The sequence below is a fragment of the Gasterosteus aculeatus genome, chromosome 12 (assembly GCF_964276395.1).
Source record: "Gasterosteus aculeatus chromosome 12, fGasAcu3.hap1.1, whole genome shotgun sequence".
NCBI classification, from domain to species: Eukaryota; Metazoa; Chordata; class Actinopteri; order Perciformes; family Gasterosteidae; genus Gasterosteus; species Gasterosteus aculeatus.
Window position 1 is genome coordinate 7,200,953 of NC_135700.1, and position 13,349 is coordinate 7,214,301.

The following is a 13,349-nucleotide window of genomic DNA, read 5'->3' on the forward strand; positions in this document are numbered from 1 at the left end:
TGAAAAATAAAAAAAGGAAAGAGAGAAGAGAGAAGAGCAATAAAGTAGCAGGAACAAACCAGAGAGAGGTGGTGGCAACAGACTCTCACGTTGGTGAATCTGACACACTGACAGGCCAAGCCATACACAGAGCAGTCTCCTCCCCTCTCCGGCCCGGCCTATATTAACTCTCCATGGAGTTCCACCTCACAACCAAAGGCCCGTGGAGTAGGATAACACATCGGCAAAGCTCTGACAAAAACGTCACACACACACACACACACACACACACACACACACACACACACACACACAGGGAGGCACTGGACGGCACTCTGCACCTGTCTGCTGCTCGAGCCAGCAGCGTTGGATATACAGTGTAAACTCCCCTGGATGGACTACTAACTTCTGTGCCATGTTGCTCCGGTGGTCTCAGGAGAATGTCAGCTCTGGTAAGTGGCTTGAAGATTTACAAACTAAACGTGTACACACATAAAAGTATAATTTAGTGATGGGGATTCTAGGCCAAAACTATCTGACAAAGAGAACAGGCGGGACAAAAAGCGGATGCTGTGTTAAAGTGACCTAGTTATGCGGCAGTTGGGCGTAGACACATTCAGACGCTGGTGAAAGTGTGTTTCTGTGTGAGGGAGTAAGAGTCATACCACCATCAGATTAACCTAGACAACAACTTTGTACGTCACGCCAGCGATACTCAAACAAACAGCTTTGCAACAGTGTGTGTTTTCGCGGCACCAGCAGTAACTTCATCCCAACACACGTACACAGTCAAGGACTTGATGTCAACTGTTTGTCTCATGGGACGGGAGTCCTGCAGTGGACTTTGCACTGACTACAACCCACATAACAAAAGTGGAAGATTCGTTTTTGATTCAGTTTTCGCTCAAACAATCAAGAAGATTGAATTATCTTTTCACCCCAACAGAAGAGTGGGATACAGCTGAACTTTGACCTCTGTGCTCTGTGCTTTAGAGCAGTCAGGGTTGCCTATCAGACAGACGGACACAAATATATATCTATATATCTAACCGAATAATTGATATCTGCGACAACGCATCTTTATAAACCACGATCTCGCGTCTTGTCTCAACGTGTCCTGCTGCGAGCAGCCGCTGCCCGAGTCTGTCGCATCCCGCTCGGTGCGCGCATGTTCCGCATCGCAGAGCCCATCCCGGCCCGTGAGGAGGCACATGGCTCCCCACATGGTCTGCCTGCGGATGCTGATGCTGCGGCTGTGATGCCGCACGCCCACCCTTATACACCGTCAGCCATTCGCACCATCCACAGCGAGAGAAGACCGGACACCAACCGCAGCGTAAATGAGGGATCGAAGCGAGAACATTAGCTGGATCTCGTCACGCTTTTGCGCTCGAGATGCGTGAAGCTCGTGGAGATCAGTTGCGAGGGAACCGAGGGAACACTCCGTGCCAGATGGACTTTTTAAAGCCGCAAACCGCAGTGAGTGAGCCGTTGGTTTTTCTCACTAACAACATTAATGCAATACGCGCCGTAATCCGAAAACAGCGTTAATACCCACCAGAGGCAAAAACAAGGAGGAAAAACATCGGTGGATCAATCTCGAAAACAGCACCATTTTTTCATGGATTTAAACTGCGGTAAACACGTAGGGATTACAACGACCAGAGTTTATTTCTGAAGAGAATGTTCTCTAAACTAGGCCAGGTCTATATATGAATTGGTTTGCAATTCGTGATTATTATGTGAAACCATAAACAGAAACAAAGCCCGCAGTCTGTATGGGTTGCGAGCATCCTCTGTTTTGGGATGTTTTAATCTCTCTTTGTAGCTAGCAAAAACGGTTACAGAAATATATTTTTTTATTGTCAGCCCCAAATATTCGACATATTTTAATGAGTACGCATGAGTCCAGGCAAGCATATTTCTGTCTTTCTTTATATGTTTGTTTCTACTGGAATCCTATTATAAACAGGATAATGATAGGCCTATATGTTTTTGTGGCTGGGCTGAACTTTGTTTTCAGTATACTGTGATTATAGGTTTCATGGCAGTCTTGTTTACTGTAAAGTATTATTGTTATCTATGCTGTTATCATGTCATTCACAAACCTGTAAATACTGAGTTGGATTTTGAATCCGCCGCTGTCACGTGATCTCACACGAACAAATGTTGTTAATGACTGCTGCTGCATTCAAGTACTGCTCATAACTTCAACGTGTAATGTAAAAACGCACTATGTTACTGAAAAAGCGAATACCATCTAATATTACATAATCGATTACTTCCACAGATATGCACTGCTCCTTACTAAGGTCCATAGTATCTTATATAGCCCTGCATTTCACATATACTAAAATGATTTAACATTGCAGCACAATACCACTTTTATTAGCATAACGAGAAAATTCTCACAATAGTGGAGTTATATCCGACTGTCACGAAGGCAGCGCCGTGACGTCAGGCTTCCTCTCTTAGCTTCGCCCAGCCTCAATGGCGGTCGCTGCAGATCCGCGGAGCTAGACTGCGGAGCTCGGTCAAACCTCGTCCGGGTTTGATTAAGCACACAGCCAATCTAATGCTACGAATACGAACTGTAAGTAGTGTAATGTATGTCGTTTTCCGTCCCTGTACGTTACACGAACTGTAATTTCCCCGTAGGGCCGGGGTCGTTTTTAACGATTTAACCGAGGTCGGCTTTGTGCCGCGTAGCGCGAGGAGATCTGCTCCACGTATTCAGAAGCCTCCGCCAACAACGGCTCCTTTGTTCGCCTTATCGCGTGGTTTCTGTTTAACCTCGCGTTTAAAAGCGAATGAAACGAACAGGGTTTGTTGGAATCACAGTTCCCCCGTATTGAGGCTGGTGTGTGCGCTAGCAGCGGGACATGTTCTGTGATATAACGCCGAATAGACGGACTGTCTCTCGGCAGCTAGCTTGTCAGTTCGCCGCGATGTTTCCGTTCCGGACTCCGTCTGAAAGCTCTGAGGAGAAGCGGGTTTTTCCTTCAACGTGTGATGTTATAAGCAGCCTGCTCACTGTTGACCTGAACTAAGTCTGTCATATCGTATTGTTATTTTATCGATACCCTTAAAGCTGATTAGCAGGCGTCTGAACCGGGCGAGGGAGAGTTTGGTTCCGTTAATGACACCACGTTTAACCCAAAGCCGGTGGATGAGTGTGAGTGTTTGTGATCCTGTGAAATCCCCGACATATTCAGTAAGCGATGTTGGACAACTACCCTTCCGTTGTGTCACCACGCAGAGTCGCTCCCCTGATTTGTTTTGTTTGTGTCTCTCGTCTCTTAGGTTGTACCCTGGTAAAATGGAGGACGGTTTTGATTGCGACTGTGGCGAGCTTGAGCCACCTGATCATTGAGGGGGAAACATTACTTTGAAGACTCACAGGCCAGAATCCTTTTCAGTTTTACAGGTGACTTGACTTACGTTTGAATTACAGACAGATACATAATTATAATCAACAACAAACGCATGTAGCTGCTCAGGGCCAGTCAAACACTGAATGCACCGGCACTGTAAGGATGCAACTACATGCTTTTATAGTTTACTATAGTCTGAGTGCTTTTTAATTGGCCTTAAAAATCATTCCATTGCAGTATATGCTCATTTGTTTATTGAAACCATTCTGTTTAAGATACCCAAACTAGTTTTGTATTATTATTATTATTATTATTATTATTATTATTATTTTTCTCCCATTACTCAAGATGGAACAAAAGTTTGCCCACACATCTTTCCCCCAAATCCGACAGTGACAGGTAGGGAGGGGGACTCAGTAGTCATCCATACAGGGGTCAGATAGCTCAGCCGCTGAAGCAGTGGAGGGATTTACATGTTAATTACCCCGTCGGTGTTAATCTTGAACTAGAAAGGGGCCAAAGACCAACCCTTCAGAGTTTGCACAATCTTGGTGTGATAGCCGGAAGCAGTCGCCATGGCGGAGAAGTTTGAGTCGCTGATGAACATCCACGGCTTTGACCTGGGTTCTCGCTACATGGACTTGAAGCCTCTGGGCTACGGGGGGAACGGCCTGGTGTTCTCCGCGGTCGACACGGACTGTGACAAGCGTGTCGCTGTGAAGAAAATTGTCTTGACGGACCCCCAGAGTGTGAAGCATGCCCTGCGCGAAATCAAGATCATTAGACGCCTCGACCACGACAACATCGTGAAGGTAAGACCCAGAGGGAGGAGATCCTTTATATTGAGATTCTGGAGTCAGGTAAAAAAAGTGTATTTCCAATTTTGGGATAAACTGCCGTGACACTGAAACCACTTGTCTCTCCAGGTGTTTGAGACGTTGGGCCCCAACGGACGGAGGCTGACGGAGGATGTGGTGTCTCTGACAGAGGTCAACTCGGTCTACATTGTGCAGGAGTACATGGAGACAGACCTGTGTCAGCTGCTGGAGAGGGGCCTTCTGTCTGAGGACCATGCCAGGCTGTTCATGTACCAGTTCCTCAGGGGCCTCAAGTACATCCACTCTGCCAACGTGCTGCACCGCGATCTCAAGCCTGCCAACCTGTTTGTCAACACGGAGGACCTGGTCCTGAAGATCGGGGACTTTGGTCTGGCCCGCATTATGGATCCACACTATTCTCATAAGGTAGGCCAGTGCCTGGATGGCTGTCTCAGTGTTGTTTGAGAATGCAATTTATTTGTTTTAGGGAGTTTTCTCAAGACTTTGGATTTGGAATACTGTTCAGACAAAAGCTTTAAGAGCAGATGGAGCAAATGTTTGCACATTTTCTTCCCAAAGTCGAGTGCTTTGTTGCTTTGAAGCATGCTGTTGGTTTCTGCCCAGTGACGTGGTTCCCACCAACCAGACAGTTGCACAGCAGGAAGTGAACAAGACGGGAAGTGTTGCTCGAGGTTACCGCCTGTATTTCCTTTGTCAGGAGAAGTGAGGCTGAAGAAAGAACAGCCGTGGGAACTTTTTGGGTGGAATAAAGTTTGAACTGAAAAGGGGCTCCATTACAAGTCTAAATATACACACGAGTGAGTTCATGATATTTTAGTTAACAAAGATTAAGATAATCCTTGTTGAAAATATTCAAATGTAGAACTTTGCAAAACCGGCAGGTTCAGCCGTGAACTTTCGTGTGTGTGTGTGTGTGTGTGTGTGTGTGTGTGTGTGTGTGTGTGTGTGTGTGTGTGTGTGTGTGTGTGTGTGTGTGTGTGTGTGTGTGTGTGTGTGTGTGTGTGTGTGTGTGTGTGTGGCTGGCTTAATTTTCACGCCTGTGAGATTGAAGCATATTTGGTGTTGGGCTGTTTTATTTGTGTTACAGACCATTTCTATGTCTCATCAGATGCTAACATGATGCAAACTCGGCCAATGAGTGCATTAAAAGCCAGCTGCTGACACACCCGATGTAAATATTTGAACGCGCTCCCTAAACCCATAATGTATTTTGTCGTGCTGTGTAATCGTAGCAGTAAAGTGAGGTTACGTTTGTCTTTAGGGTGAGAGGAGTATGGATGGTCCTGTCTTAATTGGAGCCTGGTGGAAGGCGCATCTTTCCCTCTCGTGTTTCTGTCCCCTTATAAAGAGATCGGGAAATTCTAGTCGACGGCCATGTTGTGTGATGTAGATTGTGAAGGGTCTCTTTTTTTTAAACTGCTGGATCTCTTTTGGAGCACAAAGACAGTGAGATACTTATCTATGTCTCAGATTAGTCATTGGAGAGTTCATAAGGGGGGGTCACATGATCCAATCCCTGGGGCCAGCTAAGCCTCGTTCTGCTCCCGCACACTGCCTGGGTTCGCTCTGAGACAAACCTACACACACCTATACCAAAACTGCTGATTTCCAGCACACCACCAAACGTTTCTGTGGCGTCACATTTCAAGCGCAGCGCTTTATATTTCCACATGAGTCACATGTTTTTCCTGAGACTATCTCTGCAATAGAAAGAAGAAGGCGAGGCCTTGTAGCTGCCGGGAAGAAGTGAGTTTGTCACAGTTAAGTCACAAAACCCAACCGCCCGTCATTGCTGCACTCCTCCCTTTCAGCGGCGCTTGCCATGTGGGCTGTTTTCCCTCTGCATAGGCAGTTTTTCCTGATGCAATACATGCAGGCAAGTGGGTATTGAAAAGCTGCTTCGCAGGGGTCAGCGCTGCTGCGTTTGGCTATTGTGTACTGTAGCACTGCGTCACACTACTGCTGCTCCGTTTTTGTCAAGAATAAAACTGCTGTAGTCAGACTGACTTTGATAGGCTTTGACCCCGGTGTCCCGGACACCTTTTCAGGGCGCCTGTATTCATGTGGTTGACTGTACGTACGTCTGGTGTTTCAGGCCTAAACTATCTCTCCTAAATGACACTGGTGCACAGTGGAGTGCGCAGGCGATGGTTTCAGCGTTGGCCAGACATCACAGCAAAATCAGGGGGAGCAAATTTGCTTTCACAGCCCCCCCCCCCCCCCTCTCCTTCTAGTAGAAGGGGTGAGTTGAGGCAGCTGGGTGGCCCAGTGCATGTTATTTGAATAAGGTTGTTTCTAAATAAAGAAGGGCTCTTTGCCAGTGGACCTCACTGTGTGCGCTGGTATTTGTAATGCGTTGTCTGGATTTAAGCACCAGTGTTTTAGGCACATTTGTTCTGCCTTTTTCTCACTCATTTTGGGTTTATTCAAAAACAGATTTTATTAATCCCAAACGATTGTTTCAAGCACACTGTACACTGTACATGGCCATTGTTTTGAGCAAGCAGGTCTATGTGAACCTTGAGGCCGGGCCTCGTGGTGGCCCAGAATCAAGAATGGCAAGAATTCACGTGCCCTCATCCAACTTTCCAACCCCGGTTCCCTGTTTCCCACCCAGCGCCTTTTCTTATTGTGGGAGGCTTCATTTGAAGCTTTTTAACAAGAGAAAGGGAGTACCCACCCACTTAGGATTGGTATCGGTTGTATTCAGGCACGGTAGTTTGGTCTTAACCAGGTTAACTCAGGCCTTTAACTACTCCAGGATGGTGTAACCTATTTAACATGCGTCTTAGTAAAATTGTCTTTGCTATGTGTTTTCGAGCGGGAATTAGTTCTGTTTTTTACAGGTTACACCAGAATGTCTCAATTCGATCCATTGCAAAGCGACGATAACGCGCGTGCACTCTGTAATGTTTTAAGAAGAAGCGGGTGGAAGGTTCACAGAGGTCTTTTTATTCCACACAAACTCTCCACACAACATAAATATTCAGCCAGCACCGGGCCTTCCCGGCACCAGACATGTCGTGATCTAACTGGAAACGGGCTGGGGAGTCGACTAACGGCGTAATGAATTTCAGAGACGTGGTTTCACTTATTTACGCAGGCGTAAGAATACTTTCAGTCTCTTGCAACTAATGGGGGAAGTTATCATTGACGCAAACATCGCAGGAATTCTAGTGACTGGGTTAATTGATGAACAATGTCTTCCTATGTGTGGTGACGCTGCTGTGAAGCGCCATCGCCTGCTATTTATAGTGTTTTCGCGTTTGAAATTCTTCACGTGTGTCGCTGCACGGGTCAAGGCTATCACGCGTCCTCAGTCACTTGCCTCTGCGACGCGGCGCGGCTTCACCCTGACATTGGAGGCTGTGTCGGCGATGATCTCACTGCCACTTTGCTGACATTTGGCCTGCCGTGGTAAAGGTCACTGTGATAAACCACTAAATGTCTGCTCTGCTTGATCTAGATCAGCCGAAGCTATTCACCTGTTGCCGGAGGTATTGAGACGACTTGTGGCTTAATTCCTGCTTCTCTGTTGTGGTTCGTGGCTCCCTCAGAGATCCGTAAAAGTAAGCGGCGACCCGGATTGTTCAGCTAATGCACTTTAATGCCCTCAGCTGGCAGGCTAACTAATCTGCTCCTTTTAGTAGGTCAGAGTCCATCCGACACAGAATTGTCTTCATGCCATGACCCGGCACCCTTTCAACCTAATCTGAATATGTTGCAATTCTGTTAAACTAGTTTTCCACTATATATGTTCCACTGTGAGAACAATCAAGCATGTCTAGAAGCGTATGGCTGTTTCTCAGAATGAATGCTGAACTGCTTAGTGAGTTTCAGTCCGTGATGTGACCTGCTCTGTAATTCCTGTCTCTCCTGATTAGCTTTATTGTTAAAGCCACTGCTCATACTGAGTTACTCAAAAGAAGAAGTCTCATATGCTGCCTACACGGCGAGTCATTTATGGCACCGGAGTGTGCACCGTAGTGATACACAAGGATAGTGTGAAGTATTTGCAGCTAACTTGGGGCAGAAACTAAAGCCTAGCTTGTTGGTGAGCCGACCTTTTTGGTCTCACGGCGGACTACCGCTGCGTGTGGGGGGGAGAGAGAGAGAGGGCAGAGCGGGTGTTGTTTTACCTCCTACCCATTCCCCAATATCCGTGTACGTGTGCAGGTCAGTTTCCACTGTGTGTGTGTGTGTGTGTGTGTGTGTGTGTGTGTGTGTGTGTGTGTGTGTGTGTGTGTGTGTGTTGTGACCTGCTATCTGAGTAGTCAGGCTCTGTTTGAGTGCAGTGCAGATTGGTGTCACTGGTCTGTGGAGAGTGTGGCAGGGGGGATTATGCTGCTCTCAGACTGCTGACAGGTCCTGCACGTGTGTCTGACCCCCCCTCCCCTCCTCCCTCCCTTTCATCCATCTCTTCTCTCCGGGTTCTTTGTCTGCACGCTGTGTTGCGTGCGTGAAAAGCACCGAGCAGGTCCGCCTTAAACTGCAGAAGAGGTTAATAAGTTTGGCGCGGAGCAGCAGGCGCGGGTGCTTCTCTGAACTTGAGTTGGCAGCAGTGCTATGTGGCACACGGATGCACAGGGAAGTCCTGATCATTTTATCCACTACTGAGGGAAATTAGTTTCAGAGACTGATAGCCTTTAGCGAACCACTGGATTTAAAAAGATGTCCGTTATGCTTTGTAACTAAAAATGGAAAAAAAGGGAGTCCAACTAAATAGGCCATGTCCCCTTCTAAACACAGGGCCATCTCTCTGAAGGTCTGGTCACAAAGTGGTACAGGTCTCCTCGCCTGCTGCTGTCTCCTAACAACTACACCAAAGCCATCGACATGTGGGCCGCAGGCTGCATCTTTGCGGAGATGCTCACAGGGAAAACCCTCTTTGCAGGTAAATGTTGACTTGGTTTCTTGTCTGACTCACTGTGACACCTCATACAAACGTACGTCTTCTGAACCAGACTGGGTGACTCAGTCGGTAAATATGGCGCACAGGTCTGAGTCATATGTTCATCCTGCTAGTTAAATATCTCTGCTCAGAGCTCGGCCCAAAGTGTGTCTGCGTCAAATATCCCTATTGCTCCCATTTGCATATACAGCTGGAGCTGTGCGTGTGACTGCTCTGTTGAAATTGCCTTGAGAGGAACACAAGACGAACAACGTCCCTGTTTGTCATGATGTGCTGCGCTCAGCCTCATCCAAAATAAACTCCGTCATGGCGTTAAATGTTGAGTAACCCTTGCAACGACAGTCACTCTTGTTTGTCTGTCCGGTGTTTTCAGGAGCCCACGAATTGGAGCAGATGCAGCTCATCCTGGAGTCCATCCCCGTACTGCGCGAGGAAGACCGACAGGAGCTCCACAGCGTCATCCCCGTCTTCAGCCGCAAGGACATGTCCAAGCCTCACACACCGCTGGCCAAGCTGCTGCCTGACGTCAGTCCCCAGGGTAAGCACCACTTCCTCATTGATTTTAAGTTGATCACATGATCAACACACCGCCATGAACACGGACCAGAGGATGGTTATCATTTCTCGCTGGATAATCTCGATGGCCTCCCTCTGTTCAGCCCTGGATTTCATGGAAAAGATCCTGACCTTTAACCCCATGGATCGTCTGACTGCGGAGGAAGCCTTGGCCCACCCCTATATGGCTGACTACTCCTTCCCCCTCGATGAACCTGTCTCTCTGCACCCCTTCCACATTGAGGACGAAGTAGATGATATCGTGCTCATGGACCAGAGCCACAGCCACACCTGGGACAGGTATGCGCTTTGTGACCGCACTCCCAAATGCGGTCTGGGTCTGTTTACTGAAGTCTCTTTTATACTCGTATCAGGTATCATGAGAGCCAACTGTCAGAGGCAGACTGGCACCTGCACAGCACCCACGACCCAGATGAAGTTCAGGTTGACCCGAGGGCTCTCTCTGATGTGACGGACGAGGAGGAGGTTCAGGTGTGTTTGAATCGCCACACTCTTCTGTTGATTGGCATTTTATACGTTTGTTTATATGCAGACCTACTACTAAATACTAGATGCTCTAGTTAATGGTTGTATGCAATTGTTTCTGTTTCCAGGTGGATCCTCGTAAATATGCTGATGGAGATCGGGAGAAGTTCTTGGACGAGCCGTCCTTTGACTACTCCACCCTGTTCGAGCCAGAGCAATCCTGGCAGGAAGACCACCATGAAAACAAATACTGTGACTTACAGTGTAGCCACACCTGTAACTACAAGGCCGTGTCTCCCTCCTACCTGGACAACCTCGTCTGGAGGGAGAGTGAAGTCAACCACTACTACGAACCCAAGCTCATCATCGACCTCTCCAACTGGAAGGAGCAGCAGAGCAAGGAGAAGGGCAAGGCCAAGAGCAAGTGCGAGAAGAACGGGCTGGTGAAGGCCCAGATCGCCATGCAGGGGGCCGAGAAGACCCAGAGCCCGGTGGAGAAGGACCGCGAGCAGGAGAAACACCTGACGGAGAAGCCCCAAGGCCAGCAGAGCCAAGGCTTTGACTTTGACTCCTTCATCGCCAGCACCATCAAACTCAGCCTGCAGCCCGAGCCCTGTCAGGAGGTGGTGCTCCTGCACGAGGTGGGCTTCCTCAACGAACTCAACTCTTCCGTTTCCCAGCTGGAAGCCGCCCGCTCATGCTCGTTGTCCATGTCCAAGTCCATAAGTCAGGAGAAGGAGGAGAAGTGCCTGGTGAACCTCGCCCAGTTGGGCGGAGGCGGGTTGGGCTGCAGCGTCGGGGACGGGGCCTGGCCCGCTTGCCCCTGGGAGAGCTTCGGCTCCGGGGAGCGAGTCGGCGAGAACGGCTGCTTGATCGACGAGGCATGTTGGGACATTCGCAAAGAGGACCAGCTCCAGAAGGAGAGCACGTACACCAGCTACCTGGACCACCTGTTCAGCAGGAAGGAAGAAGGCGCCGCAGACACCGTGGCCGGCGCCGAGACGGAGCCCTCGGAGGTGAGAGAGCTGGACGAGAGCTTCCTTGGCAGGACCTCAGAGATTGTCCTTAACGTTCAGCTGGACTCTCTGGCCCTGCCCGTCTTTGACAGCACCGACGACTTGCCTCTGAAATCCATCCAGGCGTCTTTCACCCCCTGCGCCGTCAAATGCTCCCCGCAGGTTGCCCACAAAACGTGGGCATCGTCAAGCATCTTCAAGCATCTTAATTAAAGAAATGTATATATCCTCAGACACAGTGCAAAATCGAGGCAGTTTCTTTTTTTTATTTTTAATTATACGGTATATTATTGAACTTGAATCATTTCATACCTTTTTTTATTATGGTTTTCTATTTTATTTTTAAGAATTGAGGGGGTTGATTTATTATATTTAAAGAGCTTTGGTCATCACTCTGAGCCTTGGTCACCGGGCCTTCATGGGTCAATGTCCACGTCCTCATTGCTTAACTGGCATGTCACTTGCACACTTACGTACTGTAGAAGAACGGAAAGCAGAGGAGAAGGAACCAGAATAAGGGTGGACGTTAGGAGAGGCGTTGTCAGGGTCTGACAGAAGGAAAGAGGCTCCACACTAACATTGCCTTTCCTGGGGAGGGATACAAACGAAGAAAAGGGGATTGGATGTGTTTTTGTTTTTACATTTCTCATTTGACTTTGAACTTTCTTTCTTTTTTGTTTCCCTGAAGAAAGCTTCCAAAATAACCCTATCATACTGTAAATCTGACACATGATGCCAGCAGCAACCATTATCGAAGGCGTTAATGTAAATGTGTTATCTACCTCAAGGTAACAGCCGCGAGAGACACTCGAAGCCGCACTAGTGCTTTACACACATGACCGCCGGGTCGCGTAGATGAACTCTGTCTCACTTTAGCATTTAACATAGTCAGGTGTTTCAGTAATCATTATTTATTTCCAGCAGATGTGCGATATTTATTTTATCAAAATGTGTTCTTTCAATGTGATTATTGAAGATTGAGTTGGACAGACTTCCATTTTCATTTCGGCACTATATGGGCGTTTCATCAAGTGTTCTTTTGTTCTACGGTAGGATGCACATTTCATCGGTTATGTTCTAAACGAAGTTGAGGCTTTCCATTTTCCACCAATATTATCCAGATGGATATCATTCTTTTTGTTCATTTTTATTTTTTATTTATAGGTGCGTTCTGTCTTCAACGGAAAAACTGCTTTATGGTTTAAAGAAGCGCCTAAAAGTCTTAATTTTTTATCTTAATGTTTAAAAAAAGAAGTGCGTGCATGGAGGCAAGAGAAAGGTACATTTAAAGTTAATGGTGAGTATAAAGTATGTCAGTTTTAATTGTACTTTTTTTTTGTTCTATTTCTATGTACTTTTCCAGGCAGGCATGATAAATTAGGTTTACGGTGTAGCATGTAGAACACTTACGGACTTCTTTTGTAATCATTGGTTCCCCTGTTCTACAAAATATCTCAAAATAAAATGACTGGCAAAGAGATTAGCTTGTGTGTCTCCTTTGTCTCCGGTCAGGGACGAATGTCTGACCTCCCGCACCCGCTTAAGTTAATTTTGTTCGTGGCGAGGTAACGCTGACGCCGCCCGACTCGACTTTTAGTGTCAAAGTAGGCCGACTAAATTACACAAACTGAGTCCGCAGCTAAATGTAGAGAAACCAGCAGGATTACATGGCAACGGGTCCTTTCATTGTCAACAGAATATGTAACCCGGTGTGACGCCACTAAATGTTCCCTCACTGGGAACGTAAAGCGCTACGAGCCTGAGAGGGAACTGGAGCAGATGCCGATCGGACCAAAACCAACCAAGCGCAATAACTCATTCTAAGCAGTTAACATTCTCAAGTAGAAGTCAAATATGCTTCAATCTAAACTAGGTATTGAGCAAAACCATCTTTATGAAGAGCATATTGAAATGTTGCTATTGAGGCCTCAACATGTGACCGTTCAGCAGCCAACGAGGGGGAAGGTCGGACCGTAATCATCCACAGCGAGTCTCGGCTTTTTCTCCCTGCTCGGAGGAATGTTATATTGTTCTCTGCTTTCCTCTTAACAATGGAATCCTGTGACGAGATTAAACCCCGAAGGAAGCCGAGGTGCTCGATTTGTGCCAAGTGACGGAATCAAAGGAGCGTCTCAGGACTAAATGTAGGTCAACATCACAGCGCCGCGTGCTAGTTTCACTCCCGCCG

At 47.4% G+C, this 13,349-nt stretch overlaps 1 protein-coding gene across 3 annotated transcripts; it reads left to right on the forward strand.

Annotated features, from left to right (window-relative positions):
• Positions 1 to 187: 187 nt before the first annotated feature.
• On the forward strand, positions 188 to 12,641 carry mapk6 (mitogen-activated protein kinase 6). Of its 3 annotated transcripts, none has more exons than XM_040166491.2 (8): positions 188 to 431; positions 3,283 to 4,165; positions 4,280 to 4,597; positions 8,942 to 9,086; positions 9,478 to 9,642; positions 9,764 to 9,959; positions 10,034 to 10,151; positions 10,274 to 12,641. In XM_040166491.2, the coding sequence occupies exons 2-8, from the start codon at positions 3,929 to 3,931 to the stop codon at positions 11,372 to 11,374; spliced, it is 2,280 nt and encodes a 759-aa protein (XP_040022425.2). In that variant the 5' UTR covers positions 188 to 431; positions 3,283 to 3,928; the 3' UTR covers positions 11,375 to 12,641. The 3 variants fall into 3 exon arrangements, with proteins under 3 accessions (XP_040022425.2, XP_040022419.2, XP_040022409.2); XM_040166485.2 differs by lacking the exon at positions 188 to 431 and adding an exon at positions 1,306 to 1,458; XM_040166475.2 differs by lacking the exon at positions 188 to 431 and adding an exon at positions 2,380 to 2,572.
• The last annotated feature ends 708 nt before the right edge of the window (positions 12,642 to 13,349 follow it).

Coding starts and splice junctions, on each gene's coding strand:
- mapk6 (XM_040166491.2), top strand. CDS start 3,929: ATGGCGGAGAAGTTTGAGTCGCTGATGAACATCCACGGCTTTGACCTG. Junction 4,598..8,941: donor ATCCACACTATTCTCATAAG/GTAGGCCAGTGC, acceptor TTCTAAACACAG/GGCCATCTCTCTGAAGGTCT. Junction 9,643..9,763: donor GCCTGACGTCAGTCCCCAGG/GTAAGCACCACT, acceptor CCCTCTGTTCAG/CCCTGGATTTCATGGAAAAG.